At 36.2% G+C, this 23,431-nt stretch overlaps 1 protein-coding gene across 1 annotated transcript in view; it reads left to right on the top strand.

The window, feature by feature from the left end:
• PDE7A (phosphodiesterase 7A) overlaps positions 1–23,431 on the top strand; it is a 75,371-nt gene that overhangs the window by 36,711 nt on the left and 15,229 nt on the right. The window contains exons 2-3 of the mRNA XM_035569456.1: positions 3,887–3,947; positions 11,390–11,473. Coding sequence (XP_035425349.1) covers positions 3,887–3,947; positions 11,390–11,473 — 145 coding nt within the window. The remainder of the gene's footprint in view (positions 1–3,886; positions 3,948–11,389; positions 11,474–23,431) is intronic.

Genomic DNA, 23,431 nt, shown 5'->3' with positions numbered 1-23,431 from the left:
CCTCCAAATTCTCAGATGTCTTTTTGTCATCCATCTATACTGCTGAAGCAGAAGAGCCCACCCAGTTCAGACTCGTACTCATGGCTGGAGAGGAGTGGCGAAGAACCTCTCCTAACCATTTGAGGAATTTCTTGACTCCAAGTGAGTCCAGCAGGTACGCCCAAAGGACCAAGTTGTCCTTGTGCTTGATAAAGGAGGGCTGCCTTAGCACATTAGGATTGTCTTCAGCTTGAGTGCTGACATACTCAGTACAAGAAGAGCACTGGGTTTGGGCAGTGCTGTCCGCCTGTTGGAGTGATGCTTGCTTGTTTGAGATGTGTGCAGAGCATCAAGGAGTGCAGTGTGCTCTACTGTCTGTAATAAACATGAAGCTTCAGGTGGACCCAAGAGATAGCAGAGCTCTAGAAATACAGTTTTACTCTAAATGTTTATAAATAAATTATTTATAAAATTGAGCAAGATCAGAACAAAGAAAAGGTAATTTGAGTAGAATAATTGGACGTAAGTTTGGATTTGGCAGTTGTTTTTTGTATAAATACGGTAGTTAGGAATTAGACTTTCTTGGTCAGAAGTGTGCGACTGCTTTTCAGACCCATCCAGCCCAGCTTGGAGTGCTGGTGTGGTATTTTGAAGTATCAGAAGTCAGGCTCTGTCCTTGAAGTCTTTAGCCACGGTTTCTGTAGGTTGATAGAGTGTATGCTAGTTATCTTGACTCTGCAAGTGAAGTAAATTTATATTGTAAGTGCAGTCCTGATGTAGGATACAGATAATGGGCCTTCGATTAGTGATGAGGGGGAGAGTCGTTTTTGGTGGTCACCGGGGGTAGAATTGCAGTGATTAAATAGTTAGAGCTGTTACTTGCTTTACAGAAACTTTGGTTCTTCAGGATTTGTTCTTCCTTCTGCTTAACGGACTTGCTGCACACGATGGTTCTTGGTGGAGGCTGATGCTCCTTCTGTTTGCTGGATTTGGATGGGTTTAAAAGTGGAACCTGGACAGCATACCTTAAGGAACCACAGTCAGGGTAGATTAAATGACTCTACTTCTTTGCTTTTGCAGGATGGTGCATTTTTCTAGAGCAGTGTAGGGGGTAGTATAGTTTAACAAATACACCAAGAGTTTAGTTTAGAGTGGTGAGATGAGTGATGTACCCCAGTGTGTTGGCTGATACAGTCTGCTGGCTCTACGGGGCGTGAGCAGACACCAATGCAGTCCGTGGCTGGGTGAGCACGGTGTTATTACTTAACCTACCTCTCACATGCTGCTAAAACCCCGTTACTGTTAGCTCCCTGCTTGGTCTCTGGCTGCACACCGCAGCGCTCCTGGCTCTCTGTACCTCACCTGTTCTCCTGCTCTGATGTCTGACCACTCAGCACCCACCCTCTGCCTTCCTCTCGGTGGAACTTGCTGGTAAACAATTTCATTTTATCTGTTATATTTAACATATTTCAGTGAGTGAAATATCTGTCGTACCTCTACCCTTTTAGCAACATTAGCTGAGATTGTCTAGTTACATCTCTAAGTCTTACTAGTGAGGTTTGCAGAGTAAATTGCTTTTCTTTTCATTAGGAAACGGAACTTTGAAAGGTAACTTTAAAAGGGTTTGATTGCTCAAAGATTCCTGTGAGATCTCTTACTGCCCTTGCAGAACCAAATCACTTGTTTGTATAAGCAAGGGGGGGGTATGTTTTTAAAAACACGTCCATGTGTTTGATCTCGTACATGGATGTGCTATTTTAGCCAGCCAGTATGATTTTAGATCGTTAGCTAGCAAATAATGTTTTAAAATTGGTACATCAAAGGGATTTCTATTTTGATCAATTTTTGTATTTTTTTTCTTCTCAGAGACTAATACGGTTCTCAGAGACTAATACGGTTCTTCTAGCTGCACGTGTGCTGAGTTTTCTCCAGCATTAGATTACAGAACTGTACTGGACATGTCCGGTAATCCGTGATAGAGAGGTGCAAATTGCAAGTTAGCACTAAATTACCTCAGTGATTGTGCCTCGTCAATGAGACGAAATGTTCCAGGCTACTGCAAATACATTTGGCTGAGATTTGCTGAAATTCTCAGGCAGGTTACAGGAAGAAATTTGAACACGTTAGTGGGAAATCAGCATCGTTTTCTAGCTGATGAGTCGGATTGCCAACTTCCCCATCAGGACAGGCACGCCGCTGTGTGAAATGCTGTACAAACATATTTCAAAGGAAGGATTATTTGCATCGTTTATGGTCTTCCAAGGAAGTATCGAATAAAAGCTAAGACAGTATAAAAGCGCTGTATAGGGAATTCTTTGTAGTCTTTACAACAGCTAATATAATCGGACCTGATTTGGAGTTAGGTCTTTGGTCATTTCTGTAATTAAACGTTAAGCTTACCTTTGGAGAAAGAAAACTTTTCTGACCTCAAGAATAAGGTTTGGGGGTTTTGTTGTCGCTTTTTTTTTCCCCCTCCTCTTAACATGAAAAATACTAAAACTCCTATGTAACTTCTGGGTTTGGGGTCTTAACACATCAGCTGTACAAATCATACTGATGGAGGTTATTGATCTCTAGTCTTTCTTTGAGTGCATTCAGTTTGCACTGTTTATAGGTGCTTACAAGCTTTTCCCCTTGCAAATAATTTTTCTCTTTTTTTCTTGTATAATTCTTAGCCAAGACGTATTTTTCTGTGCTGTTTCCAGTCTTTTGAACTTGTACATTTTCAGGCCTGTGCCTATGGTATGTGTTGTTTTTCTTGCTATACAGAGGGGAAAATGGGATACTGCGCTCACTTCCAGGCTGGCTTTTACCTGAACTTCATGAAGGGGTATGATAAACCTTTTAGGCACAGACGACTTCTCTGTTCTCAATGTGTGTTGGACAAGAAAAAGTCAGGAGTTCTTACAAAAAAAAAAAAAAATCCATTTAGTTAAAGGTGTTGTGAACTGGCAAAATTACCCTAACTGTAAGGTGATCCCCTGATCCTAGGGCTGAGAAAGCACTGGTGAAGGCCCTAGGGTGGCAAGTGGCAGAAGGTGGTGAAAATACACGAAAGGAAAGGCATGAGTGCTAGGTTGTGCCAAGCTTTAAAGACTCCACGATGCTGGTGTTGTGTAACTACAGGAACATTTCCCCCAGCTTTTAGCTGTTGCAGGACTAGTTCACCACATTTTCAGGAATTATAACTTCCTGAATTATAACTGTTATCGCATCAGCTCAATGTGTGTGGGGCTATAAAGACGGCTTTGTGTAGGTAAGAAATACATCCTGTTTGGGAGTCTGTGTCCTGCGCAGATAGCTTGATGACTCTTGTAGACCTTTCTTCAGCCTTTATGGGTTGCATCCTGCTTCTCTGGTACCTTTTGATTTGCCTACGGAAAGTACTGGGTGGAAGGAAGGTGGCACATGCCAGCCACGTCCTGCCCTTGCAGAAAAAATGTTCAATTCCTCAGATACAGCAATGGTGTCATTCAAGTTTTTACTTCTTTTAAAACTACTTTTAGCTTTAAAGAGGGAAATAACCTATGGATAAATAAGTAAGCTAGGAACCGCAAGTATTTGTTTCAGGTATTACACCATAGAAGGCTATAAGGACCACATTTTTGCGTCTGTTTAATCTTGTTCTGTGCCTTATTTATTGTAGGAAATGTTGAGAAGCATCTGGAAAGAAATGTAGAGGGATATTTTTCTTCCGCACTCTGGTCCTGTTTTTCATAGTTTCTTCATGAATTCTTGTCCTTCCTTTGTCCCCTCCAAAAACAAAATCAGAACATATATTTGAAGGATGTGTGTTCAAATTTTGAAGATTAATTTTAAGGAGTAAATTGGAAACGGACAATCAATATTTTGTTTCAATTAAAAAAAAATCAGTTGTAACATGTGTGAAATACACTTTTTTTTGCAGAGACGTGGAGCAATTTCCTATGACAGCTCTGATCAGACTGCGTTGTACATTCGTATGCTAGGTAAGCACACCAATTTCTATATTGCAAAGCCCTTACAGTTATGATCGCTTTATATATATATATATATATATATGTATATATTTGAGTATTGTACCCTTAAACTTTTCTTCTGGAAAATATTCTGGTTACATTCTCTAGAAAATCATTTTTATGCTTACTTGGTATTTTTTGGTGGTTTGGCATTTTTATTTTTGAATTAACCATTGTGTCAGATGCCTTACTCCGGTATTTAAAGAAAACTCAATTACGATTCTTATAATTAATGTAACACATTTGGTAGAAGTTTAGTTTTCCAAATGACTCTCATTTATTTCTGTGATGGATCTTTATTTCTGTGATGGAATTTATCACCTCTGCGTGGTATCCTTCTGATTAAAACTGTAGCTTAGAGAATATGTGTGCGTGAGGATTACCACACACTTCAAAAAATTTCAATGCTGAGGCAGTGAAATGTTCAAGGTGTTCTTAAAATAATGATACAGTTTTAAACAATACTTCTATTAGTTCTAGAAGATGACTTCAAGGGAAAGGATGTGTGACAGGACTAGTGGCTTAGTCAGCTTTCTGAAGAATGTTTCCAGGGTAGCAACTAGATAAAGGGTAAAGCCAAATCAAAGAGAAAGGGCAGTACTGGGAGCAGCAAGCAGCAGGGGACACCCTCCATGATACTGAGTGCACAGAGGATGGACCTGAGGTCAGTGGTTGCGAGGAGAAAGATGCAAAGCTCTTGCAGATGGCATGATGGACTCTGTATATGCTCCTAAGTCTGTTTCGCTGCAAAATTACACTGCTTAATTTAAGCCAACTTCAGCTGTGATTTTGTGTTGAAATGGACTACAAACGCTTACATGCTGTCTTGCACAGCCCGACGAACGTGAGCAGTTAGTGATTATAAATTCTTAACCTGATTCAACTAGGTCAGCCAGAACATGTATTTTTACACCCTGAATCTTTTCGATTCAGTTGCTATTTGTACATATTCCAGTCCTCAGAAATTCGTGACTGTGTTCTCTATGAATTTAGTCACAAGCTGTATATGTACGTACACATGTGTACATATATATGAATTTCTAGTCATAGCCTACTTGTGTAGGCAAATGCATGTGTATGTGTGCATAGATATAAATAGAACTTTGACTTAGCATCTTACATTTTTATTTTTAAGTTTTGTTCGTTTTTTTTCTTTTAAGCTTGTCAAGTTAATAGTATAGCACTGGCTGTCTAGTAAAGAATTTTGATAAGAGAATGTGTATGGAGATTTGTTAAGAGAAGTAGGAGGAGAGAAGATGCTGGTTTCTAAATGCTAATTGAAAAAGGTGCTAACATTTTTTTTTGGGGGGAAGAAGTAGGTTTATTTCATTTAAAAAAATTAAAATCACTTATTTTCAATCATCCTTGCAAGATGAACACTAGAATTTTTTGAAATCTGATTTGCTTCTGCTCTAGTCGTAAGAATAAGACAGTAAATTCAGGCCTGAGGTAGTTTGTTTCCTTGGTTTTGTGATTCATAGTTTTAAACTAAATTTATTTTGTTATAATTAGAAAATACAAAATTTTCTGCTTATAAAATCGTACAAATTGAATACATTTAATCCCCTAATAGGGGAAATAGACATTCATTTTGTTTAAAAATGCACTGATAGGCTTGAATTAAAGGTACTGTAAGCGTATGTCTGTTTTTATTTTTTGATACTAATCTGCTAATGGTAGAAGTCCAGCTTGTAAAAAAAATTGTTCTCTTCGGAGATCAAGAGTTATCTTCAGCTGTTCTGGAAGTTTAAATTAATTGTATCATCTAGTAGTTAGGCCCATGATTTCTGCAGAAGAGTTTTATTTAATGATCAAGTAAATCTAGAAGAAACCAAAGCATATTTTTCTGTGGTTCCTGGTGTGTGTATATAGCTGACCTGAGGGGAAAATTTAATGTTTTTGAAATCTTTCTTCACTGGTCATTCCAACAGGCAGACATGGAATATATTCAGAATGTGTGTGCAAATGTGTTGAGTAAATTGAATTGCACTTGTTAGCTAATTTGAATTAATTTATTAGATTATGTGATTGGTGCTTGTTATGAATAGCATTAACTTTTGCAGGCATTACTGCTTAATAATGCTGTATGCTAGCTATTCTGAACTAGTAAGTCTGTTAAAGGATAGACGTCTTCTAACTTCTGCTGGAGGACATCAACAAACACAAAATTGCTCACTGGATATTTGAATCAGTATGTTAAATTTTTATTATTTTCTCACTTGTTAGTGATCACTTTTTGCTTTCCCAAATGTTAAATACACCGTACCATGCAAGATAGCAACTATTTACAGATTTATTATTGTTGTATTCGTAAATGGATTGTACAAAAGACCAGCCTGAAAGCTGAACAGTTGGATGCATCGGTATGTAGAAACATTCACATCAGAGTAGATTGAAGAATGAATATATTTGACTAGAATATTTGTGAAAAATGAAGTGTTACATTTCCCATACAGAACTGTGATTTTTTTTTTTAAACTTTAGCAGAGTAAGCTGTAAGAAATCCTTTAGCTGTAGCTTAAAGGGAAGTTGCAAAGTCATGGGAGGTATTGCCTTTTTACTTCATTGGTTGCTATTCCAAACAGACTATGTCTACTAATAGACTGTACCTCAGTAAACTGTATATTTTAGCAGACCAAAAATATAAACCCAAGGGTATCTAGGACACCTCCCTCAGCATCTGTTTAGTTGAGCTAGCTGTAGAGTTGCTTCCTTTAATGTCTTCAGGCCATTCAAGTGGCAACTCAATGGATATTCGCTTGCACCAAGTAGGTAGAAATTCCTGTGGTAGGACAGTGTTTCCAGGTTCAACTTAGAAGATGAAATTTTAGGGGCACACGATACAAGCAACTAATTCAACTGTCTTCATCCAGTGTCAATATAAACAAACAGCGTTGACTTTAATGACTCAGCTGTCATACCCCCTTCCCAAAATATACACTAGGCCACCCCCGAGTGGCTGATTTGCTATTTTAATATTTAGATACAGATGCAGCATTGTAGAATTTTTCTTTTTAAAACCTTGGACAGAGGGGCTAATATATCTGCATCACCTCAGTCAGCTACTTCTCTCAGCAACTATGAGGAATTCTCAATACCTAGAAGTGCTTCCATGTAATCTTTGGTACTTTACTGATTTTTCTCTTCTTCACTTTTCTGATTTTTTTTTTTTTTTTTGGGTAGTTGTTTTGTACTGCCTGAAAGTTTTGCTACTGTGCATGGGCTGGAAAGATTGGGGCACTGACTGCTTGTGTCAGGGAGCATGCACCTCTTCCCTATACCTGGAGCTGTGTCTCTGTTCTAGGGGTCCTGATCACTTGACGTAGAAAAAAAGTGGAGGCAAGCAAATGTGTAATGCAGGTGCATGCTCTTCAGTGGTAGCAGTTGCTGTGTGGTATTGCTTTTGCTTTAATTCCAGCATATTTGGCTGACCTGTCATCTGTTTCTCCAGCAAATTTAATAGGAACTTGAATCTCTGAAGCTAGTAATTCTTTCTGGAAATCCTGCTCTTCACATCTTCATGGCTTTCACTTGAGTGTGGGTGGTTTACCATGAGGTGGCTTCTGCTCCCAGCTGTCCTCCGTGATCTCTGAGATTTCTGCCCCTTCTCCAGAAGGCCCCGGCTACCCGAGCAGCTGCTGCGTGGTTACTGGTTCAGACTGGAAGATTAGGGTAGCACAAAATATGTGCTGTGTAACCTTAACATGCAGGGATGTAAACTATGGCATTTCAGCTGCCTTGTGAGTGTCAGAGCTGTCCTTGCAATGTAAGCAGGAATCTGAGAGAGGGGTAGGAGCTAAACAAGCTGTCTCAAGGTAAGTTCTGCTAAAGGCCTGATTCCTTTTCAGCTGTACCTGCGAATTTCCCTCTTACACCTTAGTCCTCCTTCTGTTATTTACTGAGCCTTCAAATCAATTTTTCCCTGTACAGATTTTGTCTTAAGAAAAGCAATCCACCCTGGGCACGTAGAACTATTCTGGAAAAAGTTCTGATTGAACAGCCAACAGACACTGTGTTAGGTCTGTGTGTAAAATCAAATTCTGAAAGAAAGGTTTCATACTTTTTTTCCTCCCTTATGAAAAACATAAAGTAAATAATCTTAATGCTTTGGATTCACAGAAACTCTCAGGAAAAAAAAATGTTCCTGGAAGTCCACTGTCACTAAGATGTTGGACTTTAATGTGTTCCTTAAGAAAGCAGAGTTAATTCACAGTGGTTAAAATGGTTAAAGTGACACTTAATCTTAAAAACTGTCAGCTTGCTACCACTTTGTCTCCTTCAAGGAAATTTACCCTATAAGCAGTGTGATCTGATAGTTTCAAAAGATTTTGTAACCACTTTAATATTTTTTTAAAAAGGCCTAAGTACATAACTTCTCATAAGTTATCTTGTTTTAGGTATTGAATTTAATTATCTTTTAGCTACTATAATAATAACCAGCTCTGATGTTGACTTCTGTTGCTGTTTGAAAGAATTACACGGTAGTGTCTGGTAAAAGTCATCTGAAATGTTGTGTGTTTTTTTTAAGTTACCTATGAAGATGAACATATTTTTCTTAAAATTAAATTCATTTCCAAGTGATAGGGTTACGAAATCTTGTGCAGAATTTTCCAAGCAAATCAACGTGAATGCTCTGAGCACGCACAATAAAGTTAGCACATTTGGCATCAATCGATCTTCAGAGCTCAGATCAACTGAACAATGACTACATAATGATGGTCAGGTAGTTCTGGATGTTGTGGGACTAATGACATATGTGCAGTAGAGATTAATCTCATTGTGTTTAGGCACATGATTTCATAATGTGCTAACATGCAGTCAGTGACATGTTATTCCTTTTTATTCTATACGTGTGGGAATTTCAGACAGATGTATACTACCTTTCTATTTGAAGTAATTTTTCAAATCACGTTTTTGGTCTGAAATCTTGAAAAATGCACTACTACTATACAACAATAATGAAGACAGCTCTTCGGCTTTTGTTTTGACCCAATAGGAATTTCTACTTTGGTTGTTTCAATAAATTCCAGTCCTGTAGAACTGATAACATTCTGCAGAATTCCAGAATAAATTCAAGTGTATTCTGTAAAAACTGTTGTTGAGAACTTGATTCTTAACAAAATGCCACAACCAAAGAGGGAGAATTTTGCTTAACAGCTACTTAATGACATTTTTTTTCTTTCCTCTGAGAATTTAATTAATATGTGTACAATTAAATAATCTCATTTTACCTGTATCTTGTTACCATCATTTTTTGCTGTATGTATGTTTAGTATACCACTTCTTCTTTTGATTAACTATTCCTGTAATTAGGCAGTTTTATAACTCCTGATAAAAGCAATGGAGTTAGTTCTGCATTCTTCTTGCTGTCCTACTTAAAATCCACAACATTGTTGGCATTTCAAGAGAAACAGAGGTACTGTTATTCTAGCTGTTGGGAGTAGGCACTAGCAAATAATAATTAAAAAACAAAACAAGAAAACATGTCAGAGAGAAATTTTCTAGGTATCATTTGTCAGATGAACCTGCTTGTTCTGTTTGCAGAATTCCATGTTAGTCTCCAGGTATTTTTCTGTGAACTTCTCCTTATCTTGACACTTTGAACAAGTAAGTTGTTTGCAAGAGCAGTTGTAAACTGCCTGAAACTATTTGCTAATTCACGTTAAGGCTGGTAAATTTTGAAAGTTAGGGGTACTTTGAAAAATAAGTATCATTCATAAAAGTTACATCATATTTTCTGTTAAAAAAAAAAAAAGCTCAACTGAAAATTTACACAGCTGTATCTGACTGATTTGTCAGATAAATATGCGTAATGGATAATGAAGGTTACATTTTCCTTTGTGTAAACATATTTTCTTACGCAACTACTAATGTACTCACCTCCCCTTTTCCTAAATTTCCTCTTTTCCTTTTTATTTGCTCATTCTTTAAATCCACCAGCTGTCTTTGTGCCTAACAGAAGAGTTCTACAATTTGCTGCCTCTGTATTGTCTGGAAAAAGGCAAGCCTCTTGCACCTCTGCTCAGACGAATGCTTGAAATTTTTAATTCAGTATATTGTCAGTGGTCTGAAAATAATTTCTATAGATAGCAATGGACTTACTTTACTTTGCAGCTCTGTTAAGGTTTTCAGTTAAAAAAAAAAAAAAAGTATTTGTTATGTTTTTACTGATAAGACAACTTTAGATTCTTTACAGAGGGAGCCTGGGATATATTTATCTTCTGTGGTGCTTCCAGCGTGCTTCACAGGATAACATTCATGTGAAGTGTGTCACTATAGATATGTCTGTGTTTGTAGATACATATCTCTGGACAGATGTTTAAGTGCTAAAAGTATATTACCTAAAGATAGTGACCAAAACTTTAGTATCTTCTGACTTACACTGTCTTCTTCAACATTACAAATTAGCCAGTTGGCAAAGAAAAAAGCAGTTAGAATACTACTAGTTACTGGAAATTATATAGCGCGCTCTCTCTCTCTCTCTCTCTAAACCAATTTCAATTTCTTGCGTTAAATAGTTTTGATTAATATGAAAATCACTGTGTTTGAAGAGAGGTGCATACTACACTTAAAGGATTTTCATAATTAGAAACCAGAAAATTTCCACATCTTAGATTTCACTTTAACAAAAAAGTCACAGCGTGGAAATAGTAATGCATTTGGTTTGCCCAAATTTGTAATTGCTGAAGGTTTTTAAGTGAAAGCTTTTAATCCAAGTGAACTGCTTATGCATACATCTACCATACAAAAGAATACTGATCAGCTTTCAGTTGGTAAAATGCCTGAGTAGAAATCAACAAGCATGCTAAAATTCAGGTTAAAGCTAATTGCAGTGCAAAATAGTTTTATAAAATTTTAATACTGAGTTTTGATATTTTAATAGGCTCATGTGTAATATTCAAACAGCTGAGCACAAGTAAGTAAATGCTAGTGGGAAAATATTCTATTATGTAAAATAAAATCATATTGTAACTAGCTTATTTGCTAAAAGCTACCATTTCTAGAAGCTGAATATTTTTTGTACTATACAAAATGTTATTGTTTTATGTGTGTTACTGAGGAACAAATGAACTTTTAATGTTATTGTTTCCTGTCATATCAAGGTGCGTTTTTACCATACTGGTGTAGCAAGCTGTTCTTAATTTCATCTGAATGCTTGTCACATGCTTCTGGCAACGTATGCTTTAGGCAGGAGAGATTTTGACGAGAAAGCATGCAATTGCATGTTTAACAAGTCTTCAAACTTTGTTTTGAATTTCACCTTTAAAACGAAAAGCATTGAAATAGGCCTATTGTTTGAATAACCCTACTCCATTAAGTACATGAATCTTTACCCCTCCAGGCTATGTTCATTTGCATTTTATCTCTGCCACTCTTCCACACTTTTATTTCACTCTTGACCCTGTTTCTAGGAGATGTGCGAGTAAGAAGTCGGGCAGGATTTGAAACAGAGAGAAGAGGTTCTCATCCATACATTGATTTCCGTATTTTTCACTGTAAGTATTTAAAAGCAGATTAATGACAAATAAACAAAGGCTTCCATTAAGTTTAACTAATGAGCCTCTAAAAATAGTTAGCAGCTTATATAGCAAGACCATTTTTTTATATTACTTAAGAAAATCTTTCATGCTACTTCATTACCAAAAATTGAATAAGAAAATCTTCACCACTAAATTTCTGTTTCTAAAAATATAGCTTAAACTTGTATTTATTGAATTTAGACCTGAAGTCCTATGGAAATGAAGACTTACCTAAAAATACTGATGTGTATGCTGAGTACTTACTTGGAAGACACAATCAGTTGAGAAGAATACTTTCCTGCTTTTATAAAGCAGCAGAAGGGCCCGGTGCAGGATGATACTTGAAAAGAATTACCATACGTTGTTCTTGACCTGATCGTAGTCAGTCACTGTTTCATTTTCTCAAACAAGTAGCTAGACCTTAAATTTTTCACAGACAGACAAATCTAAAATAGAGATTAAAGTGTTATAAGCAAATAGCAGACTAATTTTTTTAATTATGGGTTTTAGGAAACACTTTTTTTTTTTTTCTCAGAGAAGTGTTACAATAAGAATATTTTTGGATAAATTCACTTTTTTTTCTTTACATCCATATTATAACTAAATATATCAGTACTTGTAATATCAAAGCTGCAGTAACCACCATACCTGAATATGCAGCAGAATGCAGATGTGTTAATTCAAGGATGCAAATAATATTAACATATTGTCGTGAAGTATCTATACCAACGTTGTATCTGCACAATTCTGAATAGTCTGTGCAACGGTGAGATTTAGAAAAGCTATTTCATGGCAACAAGTGTGGTTGTAATTACCTTATTAATAAAAACTGAGTGGCAGAAACTGTGCTAATTAATAGTCTGATCTTACCTGAAGTTGCTCATTTTTAAAGTAGGTCACTACTTAAATCTAAAACTCTTAAACTCTTAGTTTCATTCAAAAGTTAGTTTCATAAAATAGGTGAGAAAACAAAGTTTGAAGAGTACGATGTATTGAATGTTTAAATAAAGAGGAGAAGGATTCTGTCTCAAGTCCTGATAATTCTGCCGAGAATTAAAAAAAAAATCACAAAAAACTGTAAAAATAGCATGCAATTTATTAATTTTATATACATATATATAAAAAGATATGTGGCATTTCATGCTGATACAGGAAAATATTAACAGTAGTACTAAAAGAACAGCATGTTAGTTTTGTGTGATATTATTGCCATTGTCAAATTAACTGTATTTTCTATGATACTCATCACGCTGTTTCCGTCCTGACAATTGTGCATCAGGCAGATGAGGAAAAGGATTTTTACACCCTTTCTTCTTGCCCCTACTTGTTCAGGCACAGGCAGCAACTTTTAGCAACATCAACTGTGGTGTCTGATGACAGCAAGGAATGTTGCTAGGAGGCCCAAAAATTCTTTGGCTGTAACTTTCCTCTGGAGTCAGCTGCTGTGGCAGTTCTGAGTTGCCATATTATAGTCAGATTTATTTTGCACTTAAGAATTGTGGTCTGTTGCAGAGTTGATCTTAGACTTCAGACTCCTGCTACTTCATGTAGAGTTTCTTTCCTATAAAGAATAAGGAATTCTCAGGTGAACAAGGGCACATAAGGAGTTCAGCCCCATATCCCGCAGTACCAACAAATTATCTGTTCATTTACAGAATTAAAAAAAAAAAAGTTTTCATTCTCCCTGCAATGCTAATTGAGTCCTGATCAGTGTTTCCCTAATAGCTTTAGGCAAAAGTTTTAGTATCTTGCTACTAGACTGCTGATAGAGAGGAGTTGTGGGACCTGATCTGACCTAATTCTTTGGATCCTTATTTATTTTTTCCTCTGGTAACTCCAGAAGAATTTTACCATATTCAGCTGTGGGGCTGAAAAATGGTCAACTGTAAGAGAGGAGCCAGTCAAGCTAAAACATGTTCTCCTTTGCTTGGAGCAAAAACTGCGCTGAAATGGCTCTCTTCTACAGCAGAGGCAGACTAAGGCATCTGACTGTTGTCCTTTTTTTTCCTCTCCACAACAGCTACCTACCAAACATCAGTAATGCATGGCTATGTTTCCTTCCTGGTGTTTGTGAAGTTTCATTGTAACTTTCATCTATTATTGACTAACTCTACAATGTGTTTCTCAAAATTTTGCAATGATCGTTGCTTACCTCTTTTACAGATGACATATCATGGCTGTCATTCACGGTGTTGAAGCATTATTGCCATTTTATATTTTGCTTAGCTAATTTTTGTTGTTTAGCATCATTTTCATTTTTTTCTCAGTGATATTTTGTGAAGAACGTCCTAGTCTTTCAGAAAGTCAAGCCAATAAACTGCTGATTAGTTTTTCCAATGTTTTATTAATAGACTCTTAATCCAAACTTTTATTGATAGGTTTGAAGAGTACAGAATTTTAAATACATGACTGTATTTTCAGAAAGCTACTGTTGTTTTTTTTGTGGGGGGAGGAGGTTGAAAATCAATCATTTTTCTTTTTAATACTATTTTCATTTGCAACTTCAGCTTGCGTTGCCAAATACCAAAGTAAACTTTGTTAACATCTCAAGATCACTTCTATTTCTTCTTAAGGATTATAAGCTCAGTGTCTGCATCTTCATCCCAGCATTCTGTAATTGGTATATGAATATTCAACTCTCTAAATTGGCTAGAAGTATTCTTACCTGTAACTTCTTTCTAGGAAAACCGGTTGTAAAGTGACTGCTGGAAAAATGTTTTTGTTTCTGTTGTTGTTAGAGATAGTAATGTGGGAGACACATCTGCGGATTGTGAATGCAAGATTTGACTGATGGTCAAACTACATTTTTTGGGTGCCAGCTTTTCTTCTACACTGTACGCTGTTCCAGGAATCACATTTTGCTAGCTCTTCACAGGAACTCATCAGAAAGAACAGCGCAAAAAAACAGGTTTTTGTTTGAATAAGACTACATCCTGCCACATGGGAAAAGTCAGTATTGTGTCCCACGGGTTGGTTGGTAATCAGTTGTCACTGGGACGGCAATTAGCAGTTTATCTGTTACTGTCATCTGTTGATTATGTTTCTGTGGAACCATGGGCAAGTTAGCAGCTAAAGGCTGTGGATTCTGGAGAAGGGAGAGCAGCCACATAACTTCCTTCCTCAGAAGAAAATTAAATGTAATTTTTGTTCAGTGGATATACATTTTTCACAGTTACACAGTAAGCTGCATATACTTTAACAGTATTTTACTTATTTGAATATAGAGCACTGAATCTACATTGCACTCCTCAGGTAACAAGTTTGACATTTTACTGTCTGACTGCCATCATGTGCAGTTTGATTGTTGGGGAAGTTACTGAAAAAGTGATTGCAGTGGTTAAGATCATTCTCGTTCTCCGGTGGTTTACGAATAGGCTACAGTTAAAGTGGTTGCTTTTTGAATTGTTTCTGAACAATTTAATGTCAACAGATTACATTGATAAAAGCTGCTGCAAAACGAAATACATGCTAGAATAATTGGTAAATGATAGTATGTGAATGCTTCCTTTTTAAAAATAGCAAACCAACAATAAAGTTTTAGGTTTTTGTTTTCTGGTTATTGAGAGGTTATCAGTAAAGTTTAATTTGTTAAAGTGTATGCATGTATATATGTGCGTATAGATACTTTGTGTTTGTGAAGACTCTTTGGCATATACAAACAGAATATATTGTGTACTTTCATCACTGTTTCACCTGAGAAAAATCAGTGAATATGCTCAGTGAGGTGTACAATATGTTACAGTGGGGAAATGAAGCCAAAATGAATAAGATAACAAATAAAATCATGAAGCATCTTATGCAGATACAACTTAATACTTATAAAATTCCTTTTTGGGAAAAGGTGGTTGGGTATAGTCTGGAAGAAACAGATAAAAACAAACAAACAAACAAAAAACTTTGGTCTTGTGGAGAGCAAACTTTTTTTTTCTTCTTGCCTTTCCTTTTGTATCTGCATGAGAACAGATAAGATCTTGTCAAAAGGCTATCACAATTCTCTCATGCCACTGTAGTCAGAGCATATTTGTACGAGATGATGGTGATGTTGCCAACACGTGGCTCTATTTTGTGTTCCAGAGATAACTGAGTATATCACACCTGTGAGTTAAAATATCTTAGAAGTAAGAGAAGATTTTTGAGTTAATCAGTACGTTTCTGTAAACATTTAGGAATGACTCAGTTTTGAATCAGATTGGTGCTTACAGTACAGAGATACATCCTGGAGAGAAAACGTGATTGGAGCTCGCTGACATCACTGAGATATAGATAGATGTCTTCTCCCTGGCTGCATTCGGAGCCTTCTTTATGGTGGAAAGGAAGAGTTCAGGTGGCTTGCATTGGCAATGTATAAATCTGATTCTCTTTGAGTGCAAACACATGAAGAAATGCCAGATTTTATCTTTGGTGTACAACTTTCAGACAAAGATAAGAGTGGATAAATACACTGAACATTGTATCTGCTACTTTGAGATCTGGCAAGTGTCAGCATCTGCTGTTTTCAGTGTTGCTTTGAACTTGCCTCATTCACAAATCATTGAAAATATATACCTTGGACAGTGAAGCAGACTTACCTTAGCTGAAAGGCCAGATGTCAAGTGAGGAAGAAGAATTCAAGTCCAAATTGATTGCCTTAAAGAGTTTGGGAAATCCGTAACAGTACCTGAACATGCTTTTGACTGTCATCTAGAGGCTGAGATAAAATGAGCACAGCCCAGAAGAAATTGAATGCTCATTTTTATTTCATTAAAATAGAGGAATTACTGAGCTGAATTTGTTGAACAGGAAAGAAAGTTATTCTTAAATGTTCTACTGTGAAGAAAGGCAAATTTCCCAACAAATAAAATCATGTGAGGAGATTGCTGTGTGGTGAGAGGTTGATTTAAGTATTTTATTTCTGTGTGAAAATACCAGTACTAAGGACTGAAAGGCTCACACTCAAGAGATTTCTCTGAAAGCTGCCTTTCTGTGCAGGACACATTCTGAAATTAGCATCTCTTTTTTAGCAATCCATATTATGAATATAGTTTTTCTCATTCAGATGAGAGAGATTTTTACTTTAAATTAGTGTAGACAGTGCAATCACACAAGGGAAGTTGCAGAAGCCTAGTCATGGGAAGATCTAAAAAGAGCTTTGGTCAAAATAAAACAGTGAAATTAAACTTGAAATCCAAGTATATTTTTGTAAGCTTGGTTAAGGAAGATTTCCATGTAAAAGCTTCCAGTTAAGAATACAGGACAGATACATATATATTTTGCTATCATAGATGGTTATTTTATCTACAAATTCCTCAAGTTTCTGAAGAACAGCATGTGTGCTCTGGAGTCTTGCACTGGTACAGCGCAGTGTTTATTGCTGAGGTAAGTTTGACCTTAGAAGAAGACACAACCACATTCTATTTTTTTCACATCTTTTGAACCTCTCTAATATGTTCATTTTTCCAGGTAGTTTATTTTTAAAGTTGTACTTGGAGCCAAGTTTGCCATCATAAAAAAAATGCACACATTCTTTTGTTTTTGTCTGTTCCCAGTGTGACTTTTCAACTTAGTCATGCAGCCTTTTAAAGGAATTCTCCTTTTTCTGTCCACCAGTGTGTTTCTTTTTTGAGTTCTTCTTTCATTTGTGTGTGTGGGGAAGAAAGGCCAAAAAGAATTACTTGATAGTTCTGTCATTCCATTGTCATGGAACTGAAGAATTATAGAACACAAAAGAGTGGGTGTTTTCTTGGAAGACATCTAGAAAAAAAGATGTGGTGATTATTGTCTGGAATATATTATCCTTGTTTTGGGAGAAGACTTGAACCATTATGTTGTCATGTGTTCTTGTTTCTTCTTCAAGAGTATTAACATCTCAACACTGGCGAGACTTAAGTATTTAACTTTTTTCTCCCCAAGGAATAATAGTGTATTCTGATGATACTCAGCTAAATATTTTCCTTCAATGAAGTTTATTGGTTTACACTAGTTTACACTATACTGGTGTGAGCTACAGATTTGCCTTGCCCCCTGTAGATGGAGTCAGGTCAAAGAAAGAAAGTATGTAACTACAAGATTGCTGGGGTTATGATTCAGTATATTGGTAGGGAAAGAGTATGTCGTATGTGTACTGTTCCTTAGTTCTCAGATAATTACAAAATGTTATGCAGTCCAGCACAGGAGTTCCATTGCTCAATTCACTTAATTTTATATTGTGCCTGTGGTATTTACAAAGATTGAGGAGCCAAAATTCAAAAGAATTATATGGATAGAGTCCTTTTAGATATCTTTTCGTAGTGTTTTCTTTACACTTTTGGTGCTGTGTTATTTAAAGGCATACAATACCTTTGGTGACTTGGCATTTAATTTGTACTGTAGTAGTAAAATCCCTGTACTTTGAGTCATTTCTCTCAAATTCTTTGCTTTGAGCAGAGAGTTGGTCCAAAGAGTTATGAGAAGTCTCATCCATCCTGAAGTATTCTGATGTTCTGTGGCTTCTATACTTTGCTAAGACAGTATTTTATTCTGCAAGGTTCTTCAGAGAGGGTATTATCTTCCACGATCATGGTGTCTAATGGTTATACTTGATCATTGGGGGTATCTGTCTGCTAGCGTTTCTACTAGATTGGTAGTACTGCTAGAGTTTCTTGAAAGTTAATTCCTTTTTTTTTTTTTTTTACCAGTCAGTCAGATGACACTTGCAAAGCCATGTTTCTTTCACTAATCCTTAATCCGTAGCATAATTTTCAGCGTTCATTTTATTTAAAAAAAAAAAAAGTATGAATGTGTACACAAATGCATACATAGGATACCTTAAAACAGTTTGACCTGACTTTCTTTTAAGAGGTGACCTATTGCCTTACAATGGTGCTAACAGGGCTTAAGAGTGGATCTAAGGAAGTATAACAATGTAATTTAGACACCAGTAATCTGTATATATAAACTTTAAAGTCCTTCTGAAATTGTATCTCACAAATTAAATCATAGATTTTCTTAATGAGTCTAATACCAAATGCCTTAAAAGTACTTAAAAATGCAAACTATGACAGTGAAAACCTTAATGTAGAGCTAAACAGGACTCAAAGAAAAAAGAGGGATCTAATATAATGCACTTCCTAACGGTTTGATGGGAATAGATGTGAAATTAGAATGCTTATGGGTCCCTCTAGTGGTGTGAAGTGCTAGGTAATACTTTCAAATTGTTCATAAATAGAAAGTGATTTGTATCTTGGAAGGCCTTAGAAATACAGTTACAGTTGTCATGCAAAATTGAATATTTCTTTCACATATATTTACAGGTAGTGGAAAATTTCTTTTAGTATCTCAAGGTTTGTGATATCTGCTATGTAAAAATAATGAAAAGAATAGCTAAGTAAATCTGTAGTTGTCTTTACTATACCAAAATTGTGAGATCTTCCATGAAGAGAGAAGAGATTCTCTATAGTTCATTTTTTTAGAAAAAGAATCTCCTCTGGTGGACCTGTGCACCTCAAACTTCAGTTTGATATTCAAACATAAGAAATATTCACACACAAGAAAGATCCACCCTTTCACTTCTTTTATTATACACCTCAAATTTATTTTTTTTTCTGTTAGTGGCAGAGATACCAGATATCCTTGGTTAAACTCTTTGTACTGATAATAGTAAAACTAAATAAATTTTATCATGGATAATTTCATATTTATGTTTCAGGCTGTAGTATGGAAGATGTGGAGGTAAAGTTCATGTGCTGGACTGCCTCGTTTAGACGAAAACCCCATCAGAGGCTAGGAGTCATTATCTTTGCATTGAAAGAATTGGTTTTGCTAGGATTTAAGGCTTCTATAAATAAGAAATTAAACTATTAAGTTGTCATTCCTCCTTTCATTCTTTTTCCTTATTGTACAAAAGATGCAAACATTGAGAATAAATATATCAAACATTGAGAATAAATATATTAATCTGTAGGTGGCTTTGATTGTTTTTTTCCCTATTTTGTATTTTTATTTCAACACAAGAAAAAAAAATCTAATATCCCTGTGAAATGTGATAACTGAAAAATTTTCTTTCAGTTTTTCATGAAGTAGAACACACCTAAAAGAGTGGGAAAAGATTAGACTCTGCATCTTGGAATGCAGATGAAACCCGTTGCACGAAGGCAACTTGCATAACTTAATATTTTTGATGTTTATTCATAACATTTTGCTAAAATAACTGATGTTAGTAAACAATCATTAATTTTTCTTTATTTTAGAGTATTTCGGATTTTTTGTCCTATTCGCATCTCATTTCTAGATGCCTGGAAACAAGAATGACTGTCTTAATAAATAAATAAACGAATTTATTTAGTAAAAAGTACGAAGTAAAAAATATATTGGATGGTATTCTAACTTTAAGTGGGGAATGAACTAAAAACGGAAGAACGTCATAGGAGAGCTGCTGTTGACTAGGCACAAAGACCTACAGTTTCTGTCTTCAGGTTTCTTGCATCAAAGCTGGTTCTGAATGCTGTAGCTTCCTTCTTAGCATTTCCAACATCCTGACTTTGCTTTCGTGTCATGTACTTATTTATTTTGTCATTCTAATTTATCCTTATACTGTCCTTATCTCTTAAGAACAAATGCTCAGGATTAGACATTAGAAAGGCATTTAGCACATGGAAAGCTCATGAAATGAAGCAAATGAAATGAAGGACGTTTGGGCTGGGAGGAGGAATGTTTTCATGCCATGTCTAGAGCAAATGTAATGCACTCTTCCATTACAAATGGAAAGAAAGTAAAGCTGTTATGGTGCCCTGTGGTTTTTTTTATTTTATTTTTTTTAACCTAGGGTCACTGAAATTAGCAAAGAATGTCAGCCCACCCTCTTCTATCATTAGTCATAAAACTACATGTTAATCATATATATATATCAAGGGAAAACAAGTTTCTATTGCACTGTTGCATCATTCAGGCTTTACCAGTCCTTCCCACGAACTTGTCTTTGCTGGTGTTCCAGAACTCACAAAACGATTTATTTTTTTTATTTTTATTTCTATGTTATCCTTTATAATAATACTTTCTGACAAAAAGGGAGCTGCAAGTATGGATGCCATCAGTGTTACTGCAGCTTAAAAATCTTTTTTTTTTCTTCCTTGAAATTTTCTTCCTTGAAAGCTAGCTATTTTCTTTTTCAGCCTCCTTTTTAAATTAATTACCTGTCAAACCTCCACATCTGACTCACCTATCCCAAATCATTCCGTATCAAATGTTTAACTATTTTAGGGAGATCAGTTCACTTTCTGGGTTGGTGTAGTCCCCCTGAATCGGGTATTCTGGAAGTGCAGAATCTGGAAGGGCTCAAAATCTCTTCTCTCATTTGGAAGTTACTCTAATCATTGGAGATCTAAATGGTGGGATGTTTGGTTGAGCTGTTAGTACCTTCAGCTGAACTGGGGATACACATGTGGAATGAGTAGTAGTTCAAAGGGAAATGCCAAGTCCTGCACCTCAGGAGGAACAGCCCCAAGGCACCGGCACATGCACAGGAAGGACTTCACTGTGTGGGTGACCGAGCACTGGCACAGGTTGCCCAGAGAGGTTGTGGAGTCTCCTTCCTTGGAGATCCTCAAAAGCCACCTGGACATAGGCCTGGGCAGCCTGCTCTGGGTGGCCCTGCGTGAGCAGAGGGTTGGACCAGATGGCTCCAGAGGTCCCTTCCAGCCTCCAACCACTTTGTGGGGCTGTAATAGCAGTATTGCTGCCTAGAAAGCTGGAATGAAGTGGGCTTTGTTGTAGCTTGCTTGAATTACATCAGGTGCAGCAGTGCTTTCCAGAACCGCGAAATGGTTGGAGGCTGGACTTTTTTTCTTTTACTATATAAGAGGGAGGAATAAAATCATATGTACAGGTCGTGGTTTATAAACTGTACAAACTGATAATTTGGAGGTGAAAATTATTTTGAAGTTGAATCTCACTAGTGTATTGCAAAGTAAAGTGTAATGACTGTTCAGCTTCACAGGAAACTGCATTTCCTTTGAAAATTTAATTTTTCTATACTCACATAGTGAGAAAAACTATTGAAATTTGTGCAAATTCCCTCAAATGACTTACAAATGTGAAAATAGGTGGGATGTAGGGACAGACAGCTGAATGATCATGTTTTGTTTTCTGTTTTGTGCTTTGCTGTTAAAAATTTGTTTTACTTGTGTTACCTACACTGTGCTGCTGTTCCACCAAAGACTGAGTGGCATCTATGAAAGAGGTACTTGTAGCATGACATCAGAAGTAGCTTTTTTTTAACTACAGATCTGTAAAAAGACTTCCTATGATCAAGAAAACTATTTGTACTTCTGGAAGATCTTTCCTATTGAAGTATGTTGTTTTACTGAGATTTAGTGAAATTCCTGGACTTTGTATATGGATTTGTGGACATTTTAGATAATTCCGTGACCAAAATATAACCATTTTATATTGTTTTATTTCAAACCGAATGACCTCAGGTCTGAAATTCGGATTTTAAGCAACTAGGTCAAGATTAAGAGGGAAGAACTTGGAAACCTATGCTCTGTTAGCAGGAACAGTTACATTGCTGCCTGTTTCTGTGTTCTGCAGGATTGACGGTGCCTCAGACTGTACCCTGATGTTAACAAACTTGGTTAAAAATACTGGCATGGTAATGCATCATGACAGAATCGATTTGCCTTCTGTATGTGAGAATGCTGTTATATAAGCAAATTTATCATACGTAGTACACCTGCTTACATAACCTGGCTATATGTATATCAGTGTCTTCAGAGGAAGAGCCCCTGACCTTAATTGTGATGAGTTGGAGAAAAATATTTCATTTGAAGTTGTCTGTGGTACTCTTTAAAAATGGTGGGAACTTCAGTGTCCTGATAAACTACCTGATGCTTTTCAGCCATCTGAAAGATGATTCCACTTTTGTCCAATCAATTGTCTGAATTAACAGCAATTTAAATAAAATGTTACTGCACTTCAGATACTGTATGTTAGTGTAATTCTGTTCTGTTCAGAGATGTTTTATTAATGTAGACTGGAAATAAATCAAGGAGGTAATGTGGAGCAGAAAGAATGGTGTATTTTCTGCAGGGAGAACAATTTATACAATTAAAGCATTATCTTGCATAGAATCAAACTGCTCTCACTGCAAACCATCGAGGCTTTTAATTTAGGTCCTTAATAAGGCCACACCTTAGTCTCTAACATATTTTAGGCTGGGCGTTACAACAAATACTACAATGGTTTATTTCACTGATTTCTAATATGCCTTGCTTGTGGAAGGTCAAGAAGTCTTTATTATGTAAGTTGGGTTCATGTTGTTTTTGAGGCTCTGTGTTTTTGGAAAACAGTGCATTTACTTCTACTTCCTATCTTAATGTGTTCTTTTCTTTTTAATATACATCTTTTTGGACAAAATGAAGGAACGTCAAAATTATTGACTGTTGGTTATGTGGAACTACTGTTTGGAGTAATCCTGGAAAGAAAGTGAAGGTGAAGTTTGGCCATAAATATTTCAAACTGGTAATATCTGGAACACTGCAAAGAAATGGTAGCTATATGTACTTTGATCTTCAGGTTTCTGAAACAAACAGACGGACCCTTTAACCGTATCAAGGGAAAGTGGTCATAAGCTAGCATGAGTCCTTTGGATAGCTAAGCTGGTTAGTCTAATAAAAGTAAAGCAAAATAGTTGGATTATTCTTTGAAAGGAGACTACAAATACGTTCTGTAGTTGTTACACTGTACTGAGAAAGGAAATTAGATACACTGTGAGAAGAAATGTAGGTCAGTGTGTGATTGTTTCTCTTTTTTCCAGAGGAGAGGTTCTGGGTAAAATTATCAGGAAAAGCACCTGAAATAGTTGTGTGTTAAAACTTTGCTAGTAAAATTAAGAAAATTTCTGAGCTTTAAAATCTGTGTATGTGTTATTTGTAGGTGCTCAAAATCGCTTTTTAACTCCTGCATCAACACATTATTTAGATG

This window comes from Cygnus atratus, chromosome 2 (genome assembly GCF_013377495.2).
Source record: "Cygnus atratus isolate AKBS03 ecotype Queensland, Australia chromosome 2, CAtr_DNAZoo_HiC_assembly, whole genome shotgun sequence".
Classification (NCBI taxonomy): Eukaryota; Metazoa; Chordata; class Aves; order Anseriformes; family Anatidae; genus Cygnus; species Cygnus atratus.
This window is presented reverse-complemented; position numbering and strand designations above follow the sequence as displayed.